This window comes from Tenrec ecaudatus, chromosome 14 (assembly GCF_050624435.1).
Source record: "Tenrec ecaudatus isolate mTenEca1 chromosome 14, mTenEca1.hap1, whole genome shotgun sequence".
Taxonomy (NCBI): domain Eukaryota; kingdom Metazoa; phylum Chordata; class Mammalia; order Afrosoricida; family Tenrecidae; genus Tenrec; species Tenrec ecaudatus.
In genome coordinates this window covers 120,425,317-120,445,045 of record NC_134543.1, presented here as the reverse complement: position 1 = coordinate 120,445,045, position 19,729 = coordinate 120,425,317, and the positions used below count along the sequence as shown (strand labels likewise).

The 19,729-nt window shown below is 48.3% G+C and overlaps 1 protein-coding gene across 1 annotated transcript in view; it reads left to right on the top strand.

Moving 5' to 3' along the window:
• The window catches only part of MYO1E (myosin IE), a 247,587-nt gene that overhangs the window by 207,867 nt on the left and 19,991 nt on the right, over positions 1–19,729 (top strand). Inside the window, exons 20-26 of the mRNA XM_075531887.1 lie at positions 2,591–2,705; positions 2,917–3,086; positions 4,450–4,595; positions 10,726–10,872; positions 12,868–13,025; positions 15,426–15,518; positions 18,487–18,688. Of these exons, the coding sequence (XP_075388002.1) occupies positions 2,591–2,705; positions 2,917–3,086; positions 4,450–4,595; positions 10,726–10,872; positions 12,868–13,025; positions 15,426–15,518; positions 18,487–18,688 (1,031 nt within the window). The remainder of the gene's footprint in view (positions 1–2,590; positions 2,706–2,916; positions 3,087–4,449; positions 4,596–10,725; positions 10,873–12,867; positions 13,026–15,425; positions 15,519–18,486; positions 18,689–19,729) is intronic.

Below are 19,729 nucleotides of genomic sequence, written 5' to 3'. Positions count from 1 at the left end.
GCCTGGCACTAGTACAATAGTAGATATACAGATAGGTAATAGATATATAGAGATAGAGACCAATGGAACAGGATAGGGAACTCAGAAATCAACCCACCCACCTACAGACAACTGATTTTTTTGTAAAGGACCAAAATATATTAAATGGGGAAGAGAGAATCTCCTCAACAAAAATGATGTTGGAAAAACTAGATTCTGCTTATAGAAAACCGACTCAGGGCCTGTACCTCGTTCCATATACGAAAACTAACTCAAGATGGATTAAAGACCTACTTGTAAACTCTCGAACTAAAGAGGCCATCAATAAAAAAAGAAAGACAAGCTTAGGGGCCGAATACATGACATATATACACTGTCAGACATGACAAAAGCACGCACATAACAGAAGACCCTCTAGACGATTGGAACGTCCTACATAGAAGACACTTATGTGAATCAAAAGATTGTACCAAAAGAATGAAAAGAGAATTCACCGGCTGGGGGAAAAAATGTTAAAGACATGTTGGATGAAGGACTGATCTTTAAAATCTACAGAAAACTTCAACTTGTCCACAAGCAAAAGATGAATCATCCAATTTAATAATGGACAGAGGACATGAACAGTTTACCAGAGAAGACACCTTCAGGCAGCCAACAAACAAGAAGAAATGCTCATAGTGTCGGTCAATGGAGATCCCCTCATAGAGGGGTTCAGGAGAGGAGATGGGTTAATTAGGGTGTGAGGTAGTACCGATGAAGAACACAGCTTTCCCCCAGATCCTGGATGCTTCCTCCCCCCAACTACCATGATCCGAATTCCACCTTGCAGGCCTGGATAGGACAGAGGCTGTACACTGGTACATATGAGGGCTGGAGGTACAGGGAATCCAGGGTGGATGATACCTTCAGGACCAAGGGTGTGAGGGGCGATGCTGGGAGAGTGGAGGGTGAGTGGGTTGGAAAGGGGGAACTGATTACAAGGATCCACATGTGACCTCTTCCCTGGGAGAGGGACAGCAGAGAAGGGGGGGAAGGGAGACTCCGGATAGGGCAAGATATGACAAAATAACGATGTATAAATTACCAAGGGCACATGAGGGAGGGGGGAGAGGGGAGGGAGGGAAAAAAAAAGAGGACCTGATGCAAGGGGCTTAAGTGGAGAGCAAATGCTTTGAGAATGATTGGGGCAGGAAATGTATGGATGTGCTTTATACAATTGATGTATGTATATGTATGCATTGTGATAAGAGTTGTATGAGTCCCTAATAAAATGTAAAAAAAGAATAAAAATAAAATAAAAAGAGAAATTGGTAAAATTTAAAAATAAAAAATAAATCACCAAAAAAAGAAAAGAAATTCATTAAATATATAATATGCTGTAATTAGAAAGCCCAATAAAAAATAAGAGTAAAAAAAAAAAAAGAAGAAATGCTCATGACCACAGTAAGAAGTGTATTTAGTTAAGTTTAGCATGTACAAACTGTGTACCTTAAGTTTTGTGCTCCATTAAGATAAATCCACCCCGGAACAAATCGACAACCACCATTTGAAATAATGAATAAATCCGTGTGGGTGTGGGCAAGGAGGTGATGTGAATGGTGGTAGAACCCTTCCAAAAAGGAAGGTGAGAAGAGGTGCCCAAGTGCCGTCAACAACACTGACCGGTCCTTGTAAAAACAACTCAATGGAGCTGCTGTGCGTGAGTTGAGCTGCTGTGTATGTTCTCAAGAACAACAGGATGCATTTTGAAAAAAAGGAAGTATATTCACTCCAGGGGATTTCAAAGGAAATAACGTATATAAAGTTTCTGGAATTCTTCCTGATCCGCGATGAACAGCCAATACATTACAGCCATTTGCTAGCATTATTGTTATGTGAGAGCCTGCTTGCTTCAGATGCAACGATCAGGATTTATTCTTAAAATGACCTGAAAGCTTCAAGACCTGCCAGCCTCTGATGCGGGCCCCTAACCGGTCCCAGCCCCTCCTAGTGAAGCTACAACTTTCCGAGCCCACGTGAAGTCCAGGCCCAACCACTGTGGGATATTAGTCTCTGCACAAGGAACTCCTTGAAAAATCCTTGATGCCAGATGGATAGGCTTTCCTGGAACCAAAAATGGGTCATCCCCCTTCCACAAGAGCACCGGCTCTACTGCCGCAGGAGCTGGAACATTGTATTAAGAGATTCTCTGCAGCACCAAGCAACAGCCGCTAGCCACTCCCTTGATCTAGTTACCTAATGTCCTCTTGGGTCCAGGTGGGGAATAAGTGAGAAACAGTGTTTGGTCACTTGACTGTCACAGAGACTTAGAGCAAGCGGGACTGACACCGTTATTAAGGTCCAACGGAACACCTTCAGATCCAGTTATTTCCCATTAAGTTTTTTATCTAGTGGAAAAAATATATAGTTAGCAATCATAAAGAACATACCATAGTCATTGTGTCATCCTTTTTCCCCCCACAAACTCTGAAGCCTCCTTATCTCTCATATCCCTTAGACTAAACTGAGTCTCTCTCTCTCTCTCTCTCTCTCTCTCTCTCTCTCTCTCTCTCTCTCTCTCTCCATTTAGATCTTGTAAAATGCCTCATTTTTTGTCTTTCTACCCTCACAGCTCTTTCTTCTAGAAGAGATGAGAGAGCGAAAGTATGATGGCTATGCTCGGGTCATTCAGAAATCATGGCGGAAATTCGTGGCCAGGAAGAAATATGTCCAAATGAGAGAAGAAGGTATTGTCGTCTCTTTGTTGCTTGCATTTTCAGACCCCAGGAGTAAGTCTGAGCCCAGTAGGCGTCACCAGCTCGTTGAGTTGGCGTAGACGCTTGTGTGTCCACTCCCTGGCATTCATGTGGAGCGCCTGTGTGTGGTCCCTCCCCAGGTCCTTCCTCCTTTCTCCGCGCACTGATCCTACTCCTTTCTTCCCTCTCTTGGCAATTGTAGCCTCGGACCTGTTGTTGAACAAGAAGGAGAGAAGGAGAAACAGTATTAACAGGAACTTCATCGGGGATTACATCGGGATGGAGGAGCACCCGGAACTGCAACAGTTCGTGGGCAAGAGGGAGAAGATTGACTTTGCGGACACCGTCATCAAGTATGACAGGAGGTTCAAGGTGCGTGCAGACTGCTCGCCTGCAAGTAGATCCCCTATTGTAAATAGTAAGGACAATAATAGCGCTTAATGTGGCTTTATTATGACCAAAGCAGAACGTGTTCACTGCGGACATTTTCAGAAAAGAACAGTAAAGCCAAAGGCAAAATAGCAACCGACACTGTTGACTTTGTGCGGGTATCTCTCAGACCATATCATGCAGACATACATATGCGGGTCTACATTTCATGCTGTTTGGTATCTTGGGTTTGCTTTTGTTTTTTCTCTTCATGTAACAGAAAGAAAGGGCTTTCTCTACTAATAAATAGATCTATTTTATATCGCTGCTTCGTATTCCGATGAAAAGGTGCTTTATTCCTTTTTTAACTAATTTCTCATTAATGAATTCTTAGTGTTTTGCTTTTCCACTATCATCCCTGTACTGGGTCCTTTCATACAGTTATTTGCTTTTATCTCCTAACAATTTTTTTTAATATCCTGGTAGAAGTCAGTTTCTGGGTCAAAGGATTCAGAATATCTTTATAATCATCGAGCAGTATTGAAAAGGTGTTCTTACCTTTTCCCTGATGAATGATGAAGGGAAGCATTATTAAATAGCCACTGGGTAAAGAAATGATTTCTTATCTCTTCCCTGAGACGCTGTTTTACCTGATAGGTTGGTGGTCTTAATTAATAGTGAAACGAAGCTCCCAGAGTCTATAGACTCATGATGATCAATGTTTTGGGTGAGAAAAATTAATAAGATAAGTAACAGCATGAATTTAACAAGAAGGTGGATGTTGTTTTGCTGAAACCAAATCATTCCTTCCAACTTGAAGATGGTACAGGCCTTGCACACAAAAACAAGCTGCGTAGGTCAGCAGGACTCAGTCATAAAGATAGTTTATTCTCTCAGATGTTCCAAGGGATGTTTATGTTGTATTTTTAAGGACTACCGTTGAAATAAAAAAAACATCCACTCTAAGGAAAGAAAAGATCATGCGCTCCCGAAGAAAGACATGGCACTTGAGGGCGCCCCATTTGAGAAACATGCTCTAGCAGATAATTGGTAGGATCGTCATGTGTTGGGATGGTTGGGACAGGCCCATGTCCACCTGTTGCTTTAATACTTCAGGTAGAACCATATATGGTACAATATTTTTTAAGCCACGCAGAGTCAAATATGAGCAATGTTATATATGTTAACAATTAGTGATGACACTGCTTCCATCCTGTCCCACAGACTTGGGTTAGATGATGGTAAATCCAGTGGTCATCTCAGTGGTAGGCAGCTTCCCTCTGGCCTGGTGACAGGCATCCAGGGTGGGGACAGCTGTCACTCCATGTAGACAACTATTCACCTTCGGAAGCATCTCTCGTTACAGGGTGTAAAGCGAGACTTGCTTCTGACCCCCAAGTGCATGTACTTAATCGGACGGGAAAAGGTGAAGCAGGGTCCAGACAAAGGCCTTGTGAAAGAAGTACTGAAGCGGAGAATCGAGATGGAGAGGATCTTGTCCGTGTCCCTCAGGTGAGTGGCCAGGGGTCTGGGGCAGGGCTGCTCCATCTTTCCTCCGCATCACAGCAGAACAACCTGCTGGGCTCCTCAGTGGATCGGATGCTTCCTCCCCAAGAAAACTTGAACTTTGTAAGTCTGAAAGTCTTCATATGACAAGAATAAGACAACCAGGAAGAAGAAATAAAAAATGCCTTCTGGTCCGCTCTTCTACTGAGGGGGCGCACAGATCCTTTGTGGCTGTAAAATTTTGGAATGAATCCTTGCAGGCGGAACACGTTGGATTAGAATCCGTCTTCTTGTGCCCCAGCCCATCTTGAGCCAGGTTCCTTATGCAGTGGTGGCCACTGGGCCTGTTCAGTTTGCTGTGATTATCCCAGAACGGACGTTTCTTGGAGACGCCGTAGGATTCTTTCTGCCTCTTCACACAAGGGAAGAAATGCACATTGGTCTTCCTGATCTGTAGTCCGGGAGTCATTGCCCAGGGCTACACTCAGGTCCAAGTTCACAGGCAAGTGGAAACCTTGACTCTGCAAGGCCTCAGGCCTTTGCGCTTCCTGTCGACAGCTGGCTCTCTGTTGGCTTAAGTCTTCCTTGCGTAAGGAGACTTCCCTATGTCCTCACGTGTTAAGAATGCTCAGACTAAGTTCCCTCTGAGAAGAAAGGTCCCTCCGTCCACAGGAGAGGAAGAAAAGAGGAAGAGATGCCCAGTTGCTTTTCACCTGAGTCCGCCCCTGGCTCCTGGTGAGGCTATTTCTCACTGTGCCAGGGGAAACAATGGGCTGCCACCGAGTTAATAATTACGTGTTGCAAACACTCCGTAGAGTTGAGGAGCCTCGCTGGACTCTTACTGCACGCCGAACATGAAGCTGCTGGGCTTTGGGGAAAGCTGGGGCATTGTGTGCAGGTGTCTGACCTGCCGGGCTGGATCTCCCGCCGCCAGAAGCTTGTGTCCATTCTCGCCTTGAGTCAGTGCGGTTTCTGCTTGTATTCACGCCTTCTTGTGCTGGTGCTATGGGGGTGCGTGTGTGACACACGGACCAGCCCAGGGTGCAGTGACAGGCTCCATTTATCCGGTAGGTCTCAATGCCACTGAACTCCAGGAGACACTCAGAGAGGCTGTCTGCTTTTCAGAAGGCCTCTCAGCATTGGGCCCACGAGCCCACGCCATAACTTGAGCAGGGCAGCCTGCTGGCCAGGGTCTTCCTGGGGTGGCTGGGCCCTGGGGGTCCTGGCATTTTAGGGAAACCCCTACAGGAAACATTTTCTGTTTCTTTGCCCATGCATGGCAGCCAGGGTGATCTACCTAAGCTAAGCGGGCTCGGTTGAAATGTGCTCTGTGCACTTGATAGTAAAGCTGTGGCAGCCAGCCAGAGTCACAGCTCTGGGACCCATGTGGGCATTCTGAGAGTGACTCTTCTCTTGGCTCTTATTATTGCCCGGTCTGCCCTCCGGGAGACCGGGTGGTATAGTGGGCAAAGCGTTGGGCTGCTAACGGAAAGGTCAGCGGTTTGAAATCAAAGCTACTCCTCAAGAGACAGCTGAGGCAGGCTTCTGTAAAGATCGACAGGCTGGGAACCCCACGCGGGTAGTTTGAGTCTGTCCTCTGGAGGTGCTGTCAGCCTGAGGCAACTTGATGGCAGTGTGTTTGGTTTGGGGTTTGCTTTGTATCTGTCTTCAGCCTGCAGCCACTCAAGGCATGCTGTTCTTAAAGCACCAGGCTGAGGCTCGTGAGGCTCATTAATCACCATGAGAGACCTTCCTTGAGTGCTGACCACTTTGGTGCTTAGGATATCGTGGATCAATCCCTTGGGTTGTTATTGGTTGTTGAATGATAAAGCCACTTGCCAGAGAAACTTTCATTCAAATCACCATGAGAAGTTTCAAAGAAGACAACACCCTGAGTAGTTCACACCCAAATTCCTTCTCTCAGCCCCGGGGCTACCCAGCCCCTGGGAAAGCCGGCTTCATTGGCTGCTGTCTCCTTAGAATTGATGAGGTGGAGTGTCACTTCCTTGTGGTCAGTCCTTTTAAGAGGGTGGCATCTGATGGGGTGCTTAGCTTAAACATTGTTATGCCCAAAAGAGTAGAGGGAAGGGAAAAGGGCCTACATCCTTTTAACTGGGGGTTTTCACATGTTGCCGTTGCTCGGGACTCACACTTACCAAGACTCGGGTGTTGCCATTCTGCCCTGAGTACATCGGATGAGTCCAGCAGTGAGCCCATTAGGAAGGAAGGGGAGCCACAATGACTTGTACAGACTCACTTCCCCCCCCCCCAGAGGAGAAGAGTCTGGTGCAAAACCACGGGGCCAGCATCCAATGGCTATTGTGACAAACTGGTAGAAAGAAACATTGTAACAGTTCTCTGTCAGAAAACAATGGGAAGATCTGCATGTGCTTAGAAATGTGTTGAGATGTACTGGACTTTGAGCTGAAACTGTGGTACCTAATGGCTTATTCAAGGATCCCTGGTAGCTCAGTGAGTTACACATTGGCCTGTTCACGGCAGGTCAGCAATTCGAAACCCCCAGCCGATCCATGGGAGAAAGATGAGGCTTTCTCCTCCTGTAAAGAGTTCCAGTCTCAGAAACTCACCCTGTCCTTTAAGGTCACTTTGAGTCGGAATCAACTCTGGCAGTGAGTTTGGTTTGGGGTTTCAGCAGCTCCTTGGAAGAAAGGCTTTCTACTCGCATAACTCACTCTTAGTCACTGAGGGAAAGGATTCAGATTGGATGGCTGGAGTCAAAGTGTCCGAATACATCTCCTCTCATTTCCAGACACAGTCTGATAATTGACCTTGAACTTTCTGGTCTGTTTGCTTGCTTGCTTGTCATGGAACACACAGGCAGCAGTTCTACCCTGTTCTATGAGGTTGCTATGAGTCAGACTTGACTGGATGCAAGGAATTCGTCGCTGTTGTTTGAGAGTGAATGAATGCTTTGCTTTAAAATAACCAATGGGGAAGTAGGGAAATGGAGGTCCCGATCAGTATGATTGTCTGTGGATTGATAATCACTGGATCCTCCAATACGATACGTGGAGGTTCATTTTACTGTTTTCTCTTTCATGTGATTGAAATTTCCCATAATAAAAATGGGGTTTTTTAATCCTCCAATAGACATCGTATTTTCAGAAATCTTTGCCTTTTACAGATAGACTGAAAAAAGATCGAGTTGGACTGTGATTGATATTGTTAAACATTCTACTTATACAAGAAAGAGTCCCTTTAGGACTTTGCTCAGGGTTTTGAAAGCAAATGTTTTGGGGAAGAAGATAGTGGTTAAGGAAGTAAAACAAGATTCTCTAGTGCTGTCAGCAGTACAGCGTGAACCACAAAGACGGGGGAAGAAAAAGCAAGCTCCGAGCCAAACCAGGACCAGCACAGGCTCTCTGTGCAGGATTCAGCATCAGACATCTGTAAGAAATTGCAGCTCGAGCATATGATTAAGACGGGGTGAAGTCCAAAGATAAGTCTGATTTTTTTTTTCCCCCTTAGAATAAACAAACGTCAAAAGCTTTGTTTTTCAGGCCTAGGAACGGGGAATAAGCGGAGAGAGACTTTGTCCTGGCTGAAGATGGTGTGCTAACTCTTAGGCCTGGGTCACTGAGGGAGGGGATTTAGAACTTGATGGTTGAAGTCAACGCGTCCAAACACTTCTCGTCTAGTTTCGGGACGCATGCTGTTAATTGACCTTGACGTTTGAGGCCTGTTTGCTTGCTTTCTGTATGGTCATGGAACTCATAATGAGTCTAAGCACATTAATCTACTCAGGGTGACTTGGGTTGGGTTCATTTTTCGTGCTGATTAATCACTGATCAGCTGGACACATCCAGGCATGTCAAAGAGGGCGTGAGGCTCAGTAACGAAAACAGAAAGGAGATTCGGGGAGTGTCGCCACCCACACCAAAAGGGGAGGCTTACCGGTTTGCTCCTTCCTTATCCTAAGGTGCCGGTTTTCTTACATCCCTGCCTGTGGGCTCCACTCTTTCATTCTTCCGAGTGACCGAGGAGAGCTGTTTGGAGGAACTTTTACCTAAGTGCTTTTGTGGAGTTTGGGGGACATTCTAGGCCTTTGCACGTTTCGTGTGAATGCTTTACTTTGTTTTCTTGAGCCATCCTCTGAAGTTTTCTCTTCTCTTTCTTCATCGTTTCTTCTACGTCCTTTACTCTCTATTCAAGAGCAGACTTCGGGCTCTTCTGACATCCATGTCGCTGTTTCCTTTCTTTGCTTCCTTAAAAACCAGGTGATTCCTGGGAGGGCTGCCTTTATCGTTTCATTTCTTCTACAATGTCCCGAATGCTATCCCACAACTCTCCTGGTCTTTGGCCATTCGTGTGCAGCGCATCAACTCTACTCAGGAGATGTCTCTGAATTCAGGGGGGGACGCACGCAAGGGCATACTGTGGCTCTCAAGGATTGTTTTAATTTTAGCTTCATCTTACGTTTGAATATGCACAATTGATGGTCGGGCCCCTAACCTGCTCCTGACTGATGATGCTGAAGTTCTTCAGCAGCTCGCTGCACGGACGTAGTCGATCTGACTTCCGTGTAGTTCCTCGGATGAGCTCCACTTGTGTCATAACCATTTACATTCCGTTTAAAAATGCTGTTGGCTGGGCGTGGGCTATTGGTCTTGCCAAGTTGTGTCGCGAGATCTCCGGAGCGGTTTCCATCACCAAGGCTGTATTTCCAACCACCGTCCTTTATTCCAGTAGTTCTTAATGACGCATCTTCATGCAGAGTTGACCAATTTCAGGCTGCAGAAGTTGGTAAAAATTTTTAAAAAAAGGAAAGATCATCATTTACATCATCTTTTTTTTTAATTGAGAACAATTTTATTGAGGCAGGGAAAGAACTCCCAGGAGGGAAGGGAGAGCAGGGAAAGGGACGGGGGTATCTTGACCCCCAACCAGGTTCCGAGACCCAACGAGTTAGGTCAGGGAAATGGCCCATCTTTTTTTCAATGATTTTATTTCGCTTCAGGATACATCGTGACATGTTTTTGACAATGAATGTGATGCCATTTCTCTCCCATGTGCTTCTCCTGGCGCAATTGAACTAGAGCGTAGACTTGTCTGGTTCACAATGGCCAATACCAGTCCCTTTCAGCTCACTGTTAACCTACGGCGTCAATCTTCAGGTGTTCCATTTCATTTTGGACAACTTACGATTATTCTAGATTCAGATTCTGTACGTTCTGATTATTAGTGAATGTTTTCAGCTGATGGGGGCTGGCTTGCTTTTGTGCAGCCTTGTCGTATATCGTGGGGCCTTGTTGGCACAGTGGACTACGAGTGACGCTGCTAACCACAAGGTCAGCAGTTCGAAGCCACCAGCACTCCACGGCTTTCTACTCCCATAAAAAGTTACAGTCTCAGAAACCCGCAGGGGCAGTTCTACTCTGTTCTATAAGGTCACTAGGGTGGCAGGGAGTTGGAGCCCTGACCTTTGCTGTATAGGTCTATCCTTAGCTGCATGATCTAGTACTTACCTGGCACGAAGTAGAAGCAGAACACAATATGGCAGTAGACTCTTCTGAAATGACTAAGGATGTAGCCTTCCTGGTTTCCCTTTGGTAACCAAGCTTACAATTCTTCAAGTTAGGGTTTATCACAGTAACTGCAATCATAACATAAATTCTATTAACTAGACATTTAACTCTTAAATTGGTTCTTTTGGGCCACATTCTGTTTAAGATGTCCTAGGTTTTGAGTTCATAATTTCTGATGTTTGATCTTAAGGACCTCAGACTGAATGTGAAAATTGATATATTTTTTAACACAGACGAAATGGTCCTTACATTTTTGTTTTAAAGATCATGTAGACTTCCATTGATGATGCTTTCGGTAGGCTTCTGTATATTTAGGGACACTGAGTCAGAATTGACTTACTGGCCGTGGGGTCTTTGTGGGTGTAATGGACATTTGGGCAGATCACTTGGCCATGCTGCTCTGTTCTGTGGGTTGGAATCGGCTGGACAGCGATGGTGTTTGGTTTGGTTGTCACGTTTTCTTTTAATCATTCCAAAAAGAAAGACCACGCAACTCGTCTTGTCTTGTAAGATTAAAGAATTCGTGGAGAACAATGGAATCAACCAAAGTGTGTTTTGCCTCTCACCAAGGCCGCCCCTTCTCCCCGCAGCACAATGCAAGACGACATCTTCATCCTCCATGAGCAGGAGTACGACAGCCTGCTTGAATCCGTCTTCAAAACGGAATTCTTAAGCCTCTTAGCCAAACGTTACGAGGAGAAAACCCAGAAGCAACTACCTCTGAAATTCAGCAACACGTAAGTTGCAACTTGTGGGGCCCAAACTTCTGGGAGAAAAAAAAATGAAAAGGAACGTGTGCTTAGCCCTAGAGGCCAGACCTGGGGAGGACTGGGATGGGAGAGGACCTGGGGTGTGGGGAGGATCTCGGGAGGGAGAGGACCTGGGGTGCGGGGAGGACCTGGGGTGGGGGGAGGACCTGGGCGGGGGGAGGACCTGGGGTGGAGGGAAGACCTGGGGTGGGGGAGGACCTGGGGTATGGGGAGGACCTGGGGTGGTGGAGGACCTGTGGTGGGAGGAGGACCTGGGGTGGGGGGAGGACCTGGGGCAGGGCCTAGAATCTTTATAGCTTGAGTGCTTCCTCTCTGGGTGCCTCCACCTCCCCAGTGGGCACGATCAGTGTTTGTTGCGGACTTTGAAAAGGTCACCCTTGTATGTCTGCGAAGCAATACCGCCATAGAGGTGCGCATTTTATCATGGAGACAAAAGTTACCAGAGAGAAGCCAAGAAAGACAGATTTCCGATATCGCCAATAATCATCTTAGATCTCAGACAGCCTCGAGCTCAGAATAGTGTTGGGATCAGAAGAAAGTGCTGAGGAAAAATCCTTGTGTAAGGCGGCTTGTTGATGGGACATTCTCAGACTTTGCTGCTTGCCAACAGCCTGTGTGTTGTCCGTCAACTTCCCTTTATTTGTGTGGCCACCTGCTCTGCTGGACCAGGCTTTGGCTCACTATTGCACTTCTAATTTCATATTGGATGAGTACTAGTGATTTAGCTTTTCTTAAAACTGGATGGGGTCCATCTCTCTCCTCGTAAGAAGGAGGCCTAGAGAGCCTTAGTTCTTAGAGGAAGGACACCTCCCGTAACTCCTGGTGCGGCTGCAGAGAATCGGATGCTGGTGGGTCTATGAGTTCGCGCCGGCGTTCCCGAAGACCAGGGTGACCCTGGGTACCAGGTGCCGTTATATATTTCTGGGACTTGGTGGTAAGGGAATAACTCAAAGTCAAGAAAGACATATAGACAGACACTTGATACCTTTTTCACTCTTCCAACACCAGAGAGTTGACGTTTGCAAACAGGCCAGCGCATTACGTCGGTGTATGGAAGCCACAGGGTGAAGCCCTGGGCAGTGAACCAGAGAAGGTTAATGGCACAAGCCCCTTGGCGGCTCTGGAGAGAAAGGCCGATGATTGGCAGCCTGGGGTTGTGCTCCCCCAGCATGTAGGGTTGCTAGGAGTCAGCATTGACTTGGGGACTCACAATAATAAATCTGAAGCACATGGACCATGCAGGAGCCCCGGTGGCATAGTAGTTACGCATGGGGCTGCGATCCTCATGGCTGGCAGATTGAAACCACCAGCAGCTTCATGGAAGCAAGACTGGGCTTTCTACTTCCATAAACAGTTACAGTCTCGGAAACCCACAAGGGCTTGCTGTGTCAGCACTGACTCGATGTTTGTTTCTTTGTTTGTTTATGGACATTGTGGGGAAAGGAAACATGGCTGGGCTTTTTGGTATAGTTGGTCCCTCCCATTTAGAGTTCGGTTCCTACGGTTGTCACTTTCTTCTTCCTGGGTTCAGGGACGAGGGTGAAGGAATGGAACTTCACTAATTAGCGTCATGCTAAGCCATCTCTTCGCCCTCCACACACTCAAACACAGACCCTGGGAAAGCACAGGGGCCACATGAAGGCAGCAGGTGTGATCTGGACATCCTCCTCTTCCTTCTGTCCCCTCGGCAGACGCCACCTCGGTGGGTGTCACAGTGGAGTGGCATCGACACCTTTGAAGTGCTGGTTTCTCACCAGGCTGGGCCACACATATCTCTGCCCCAGACCTGTAGCCAGTCCAAGTCCTGGGACACGCAGCCATCCTCTGGCCCCTGTGCCGAGTTCAGATTCTCCAGACTGGTCTCATTTTCACACTGGTTTTTCCCATCATGGGGCCCCGAGAGTACGGTTTGCTCCTTGGTCCATTCCCTCTTGTTGACCCCATCAACTGTGCTTGTCCCAGGCTGGAACTGAAGCTGAAGAAGGAGAACTGGGGTCCCTGGAGTGCAGGCGGCTCCCGGCAAGTGCAATTCCACCAAGGCTTCGGTGACCTGGCCATCCTCAAGCCCAGTAACAAGGTGCTGCAGGTCAGCATCGGACCCGGGCTGCCCAAGAACTCCCGTAAGTGCCCTGCCTTCTGGGCTCTCCTGCCCGGCCCTGCCTCCCCCTGCTCTGCTGCCCACTTCTCTTCATCCCTAATGTCGATAACACATGCGAGGTCCGGCTGCTGCTTGTGCTGGGGTTTTCTTCAAAACGGAACATCTCAAACTAAAACCATTGTCAGAGAGAGTGGTGGGGTAAAGGTTCCAGCATGATTGAGTACTTATGGATTGTATACAAAGCGTTATAACACCAACTGTGTTTAAAATAAGCGACCGTTTGCTGGAACTCACATTTCCCAGCCCTTTCCAGTCGGAGCTCATCAACAGCACAAACATTCTCCCCCCTGCCAGCTCCAAAGACACTCGCCATGTTTGCCTTCTCTGCAGGTTCAGAGGGCTGCTAACTGCAAGGTCAGCGGTTCAAAACTACCAGCCACCCCTCAGGAGAAAGATGGAACTTTCTACTCCCATGAAGAGTTACTGTCATGGAAACTTACAAGGGACACTTCTACGCTGTTTTCTAGGGTGGCTGTGAGTCAGAACTGACTCAAGGGCAGTGAGTTTTCTGCACTGTACCGTTGGGAATCAAATCTAGGATTCCCCACCTTTACTTGGGCGGGTTTCTAGTGAACCCCCACCCCCCCGCCCCCCGCCACTCCACCCGCACTAACCCAAATCCCGGTCCAACTCCTTCACTCACCATTTTGATTGTGTTCCTATTCGATACTGATGAGATTGGAGCCCTCGTGGTGCCATCAGGAAGCAGTGGCCCCCTGACCACAGGTCAGAAAGAGGAAGCTGTTTTTTTCCTAGTGAGATTCCCAGCCATGGAAATCCTATCCAGGGATGATGGTCAGAATCAACTTGATGGGAGGGGTGGGTTTTGATAAAATCGGATTTAAAGTGTACGTTATAATGCTCTAGACTGCATGTTCCTCTCATGTGGAGGCATGTGAAAATTGTGTACTGTGTGCGTGGTCCATGGGGAGGATGCCATCGATAGATAACAAGGCCTTTCTCGGGTTGGTCTTCAAAGGCGCACAGTGACAAGGACTGTGACAGACCCCATTTGCCGTTGAGCCCATTCTGACGCAGAGCAACCTCTAGGACAAGACAGAACTGCCTCGTAGAGCTTCCCAAGTTGTTGGCTTTACAGAAACAGACTGCCCCATCTTTCTCCTGGGGAACAACCGGGTGGGGGGATACTGGCTGCTTACCTTTCCAGTAACAGCCAGACCCATAATCCCTGCACCCCGCGGGCTCCTTAACACCCTGCCAATAAAGATAGATGCTACTGTTCCTTCATTGGGTAGTGTGGGTCTACGCATGGACCTTGCGGGAACCCGCACATTTAGAAGACTTTTAAGTAATGTGAGTGAGCAAGGTTCAAGCTCTTTGTGGACAAGAAACCGTGAGAAGCAGCCCGTTGTTGGCCCCAAGCATGAGGGGGCAGAGGCAGGGACAACGGAAGGTTGAGGAGGCAACGCCAGGCCCAGCAGAGAGGGATCAGGCCACACAAGTAAATGCACCCGTTTTGTCCCATCAGCACCCCTCTCCTGCCAGTGCCTCTTCTTAGCCAGAGAGCAGAACAGACCCCTGGGCACAGAGCTGGGCAGAGGGGGGCTGCAGAGGGTAAACGGCTGTGAGTGGGTGTGTATATAAGTCCCAAGGTGGAGGGAGATCTCCCCCAGTGCTTTATTTTAGCCCTGTGGGAGGGAGTGTTGGCTGTTTGTCCTGAGAGGGAATTCCTTGCTGAGCCCCGTTCCCGGGCCCCTGTGATCAGTTCTCCCAGCACCCTCTCCCACAGGCAAGGCTAGCTCCCACGCTGCGTGCTAAAGGTGCTTGTCACGTCCTAGCTTTCTCTGTTCTTCGGCTTTTCTTCTAGCCAGCAGATCCTTCCACGGCCCTCTTCACTGCCTTAATTAACCCCTGGGGGCTGGGGGGGGGGGGGGCTTCATTTGGGAATACTTGCCTGATTCCTTGCCTTTCTGCATGCGTCTCAGCTGGCTGCCCAGGGCCCTGCCCTGCTGGCACTGACTCAGCCAGGGACACTGATGGCGGCTCAGCTTCTGTGCATGGTGCACAATGTGAAGGCAAACCTTAAAATGGTCCATCGGACCCTCGAACGTCTCCACCAATAGAAACACCTTTGGACGACATCAGTAATAGCTCTCTGGCAAGCCGTTGTCTCAAACATTTCAGAACTGCCCCTCTGGAAACACCGTCTCCAGCCCGCCCCCCCTCCACCCTGGCCCCCAGCCAGTAGCTTTCCACGACAGTATTTCCCTCAAATAGCCCTTCTCCACGGCAACCAATCTTCAGCCAATGTCTCCAAGCTTTCTCGGGCCAAAGGACCATCAGGAACCTCAAAGCCAACCGGTCGTGCTGATTTTAACTTTGTCTTGCGTGTTTATTTTAGGTCCTACCAGGAGGAACACGACCCAAAGCCAAGGTTATTCCAGTGGGATGCAAAATGCCAACTACCCCATGAGGGCTGCCCCTCCTCCCCCAGGTGAGCTGAGCACGCGATGCTGCCATAGGGCGGGCCCTCGATCTGCACCCAACACTCACAAATATGCGGAGGAAGAAACCAGTACCAAATGCATGTGCACATGGTAGCAGCCAAGGGCCATTTCCACGCCACGTGTGTTCTGACCCATGCGCGGCCCTCTCTATGACCCCAAAAGTTGGAAAAAGTAAGAGGTAGGCTGAGAAGCAGCTGGATTAGGCATCTGGAGTCCATTACCCAGTGATATTACTCCCTTGGGAAAGACTTCCCGCCTCAGGAAGAGAGAAAGGAGTTCCTTGTTCTTGACACTTGGAATGTTGTCAGCTTTAAGATGTGGGATGCTGCCCTTAGAGAAATAGGCATTTGCCAGGTATAACCCCACGGCCCCCACTTCCCACCAATACCACCACTTCCTTGCGGAACTAGTTCAGCAGAGCTGACTATCCCGGTAGAAGAGCTTCAGTCTTGGCTGAGATCGGGCGACCTTGCACAGAAACAAAAGACAACACTCATTCTATCCGAGCGATTGGCGAAACGTGTGCCAGAGCTCCTTTGTATCAATGTTTTGCACCAAAGCTTCAGATTTTGTAGTTCTTGCATTTAAAAGCATCAGAAGATATCACCTGGATCAATAACATCCAAAGGTGAATAGGTGTAAGACTTTTCACTTTTAAAACATGCTTCATGTTCAGAGAGCACTAAAACAATTCACAGTGTTTCTTCGCCCCCCCCCCCACCACCACTGCCGCCCCCAATTGCTCACAGAATTCAACTCATTTTTAAAAAAAGGGGGGGTGGAGTCTGTGTCTGAAAGGGTCATCTTGGGACCGCACTGGACGCGGTTGCTCCGAGGTGATGGACCCCGTCGGACTCTCGCCTGGAATTTCCCAGCTGTGGTTGCATTGCTGTCTCTGGTATCTGGGGGTGCAAATGCATTCTCCTCTCTTCGGGAGTGCTCCAGCCTCAGCTGTCTCTCCTCCACCTTTCTCTGCCCTTGAAGTTATAGATAAGCACCAAGCAACCTAAGAAAAGCAGGGAAGTATTCAATTACCAATTGAGATGCCAGCTCCCGGCACAGAATGCGGGAAGCTTCTTGGCCTCGGCCAGGCTGGCCCGAGTAGCCTCAGGCCGCATCTGGTCAGGAAGTGCCCGCCTGGCCGTGAACTCCTCTCGAGTGTGTTTCTGCACCAATAAGAAGCAGCTAGACCAGAGTCCCTTAGCTCAGCGCGTTCCAGCCCTCAGGGGTGACCACATTGGGCCTGGGCGGGGAGGGGAGACAGGGATAGGAGGGCAGGTTGTTTGTTGGTTTTATTCTCAAATCTGTCACAAGCCATCTTTTAAAAACATTTTATCGTGAAGTAGGTGAAGGTTGCTAGAACCCAGCAATCATGCGTGCCTGCTAGAGTGCGTTTGGTACCTGTAAGTGAATGCTTAGATCATTCATTTATATGCAGAATTAATGTAACACAGTGGATGGCTACTGAAATCACAGGAAATGTTCATGTATTTTAAAATTTTCTGAAAATAAAATCATAGGGGTTTTAAAGCATACACACACACACACACACACACACACAAAGCCCAAATGATGTCTTATTAGATTCAACCACCCTGAAACTGTGTCTGTGGAGATGCTAGGGAAGTTTCGAACCAGCTCTCTTGGGTTCTGAACGTAAGTGGCAGCCAGTGAGCTGGGCTCACCAGCAACGAGGCGAGAGGACCCCACCCTGAGTGCCATCGTCCGGATGCCCCGCTCTGCTGTGCTCTACCCATGTCCTTCACAAGTGCCACCTCTTCTACATCAGAATGGGTCTCACTGCCCTTCTCTGCTCCAGGTTCTTACATGTCTCTGTAGGGAGACCCAACCCAGCCTCACCCCCAGGGGCCTAGTAGCTGGGTAAGAAGAAGGTTGCTTGCCCCAGATTGACAAGTCCATGCCTGGCCTGTGAGAGGAAATAAGAGTGAGGTTTCTGAACCTGGTCAATGCACTGCCCAGAGAGAATTGTAGGTCAAAGTAGAATCTATTAATTGGGTAAGGGGCGGAAAAAAATCTACTTCTACTTGAGAATTAGAGATAACGAGAGCATGTCCACACTGGAAGTGACTAGAGGATTCTGGGCCATTCTTCTCATTTCATTAGTGAAGAACTTGGCACTCTGAAAGGTCAGATACCTTGCTCAAGGTCAACATAGTTACCAGAGCCAGAAACGGACCCCTATTGCTCAGAGTCATCCCTCTGGTACCAAAGAGTTCGTCTCTTAATGTGTTGCAAAGTGGTCTTGGTGGGGGGTCCCACCAAAGTGTGCCCTGGGAGTCTTGTGTTCTTTCTCTGGTCGAGAGCCATCAGTGGAAGATATGATGGGGCTGGGGCGGCTCATCCATCACCTGGATTGATAAGGTCCCTTTCTGTCAGAGATAATGGCTGGGAACCTATCGCCACAGTCAGTCTACTACTTAGTAGCTAAAGTGACCTTCACTACGGAGCACTTGGCTAAGCGAGGGTGATCTGTACAGATGGGTCCCTTGCCGGTGCAAAGCGCGTTCTCATACAATGGGCTCGGCTGGCTGACCACCCTGGAAACGGATGTCCAAGTGTTTAAACAGCTGCCTGCCAGCCCTTTGAGTCATAACCTCATGGTTTTTCTTAGACCCGTGAATCGGCCTGCCAAGGAGCTGTAAGCTTAACTTTCCTTGACTGTGGACTTTGAAACCCTGAACACCTGGTCCATCTGTTCTCAAAAGGCAACAAACATCTTTGGTGTATGCCCTGTGTCCCAGGCACTTGCTGGAAGTTTATGACGTATTTGCTCTAATTTTCACAATATAATAGAGCTAAGCCTCTTGCGACTAAGGCCCAAGTTAGGCAGCATGCCCTGAGTCACATGATCAGGCTATGGAAGGACTTCAGAGAGCCTTCTAGCCACGGATTGGAAAACTGAACCTTTGCTTCCTTGTCTTTTTCTGTCTCTAGGATACCATCAGAATGGAGTCATCAAAAACCAATCTGTGCCACATCCCCATGACCCTGGAAACCAGAGATCCAATCAGAAGAGCCTGTACACGTCCATGGCCCGCCCACCCTTGCCACGGCAACAGTCTACTGGCTCAGACCGGGTGTCCAAGATACCCGAGAGCCTGGATTTCCTCAAGGTCCCAGACCAGGGTGCTGCAGGGTAAGGGTGCCCCATCCTGGGGGCAAAGCTGGCAAGCTCATCTCTGCATGGCACCAAGGTTCAAGGATTTCTTTGGGTTGTCACTGTGGGATTCTAAAGTTCCTTTTGTCACCCAAATGCTATCATCTGGGACCCAAGGCTGGGTAGGGGGTGGGGTGGGGGGATTGGCTGACTTTCTAAATAAGTGTCTATGTTGTTTGCACACACTGGCTCATTTCGGCCTCCAGAGAACGCTTAGACGCAGCAGCAGAGAAGTCCCCTCTAGCCTGAGATTCAATTGCTCTGACCTTTTCTGCTCTCTGGAGAGCAGGTGCGGTGAAGGAATAATGCATTATTGATCTTTCTGTGTGCGTGGTTGCTAAACACAATAGCTGACCGAGTCTTTAGTGAAATTAAGAAGAACATCCCAGTACTCGAGGAGAAAGAGTTGTTGGCTTTGGAATTCTGATCTCCAAGGCTTTAAGCTGAGAGTCTTTCTGCCCCTTGTTGAGAACAGAAAATGAAGAGTGGTGAACGGATCCCAGGCTTTGGAGCTCAAGGAAGTGATGGTTCCTGGAGCTGTGTGTGGATTTTCAAAGATGTATCCATTTGAAAAGGAATTTGATGTGTCCTGGGGGGTCCCATAGAACAAAACCTTAATCCTCAGTGTGTGAACTCTACCCACAGGGAGATTTGGCATCCGTGAAAAAAGAGCATTCTAGCAGCACCTCATCCCTGGAAGTAATCGTGCATTGGGAGGAGGGAAATAACCAGGCAGAAATGCTGTAGAGTTATTTTATAACTGGGGGCCAGAGCTGGGTGCGCATCTTCGCGGAGCCCCTTATGAAATGCAAAAGTGAGCCCATGCCTGACCTCCTTAAACTCCTCTGCTGCACACAAGCTGCCAGGTTGCTGCAACGGCTAGAAGCTATGTAAACAAACTCCCTACTAGGCTATTTGGTATGTAAGAGACTGCTCAGTCCTTTGTACCTCAAGGAGGAAGACGATGGATGCACCCGCCAGCCGTCCCCTGGTGATGACATTGTTCTGGTTGTCAAGGTG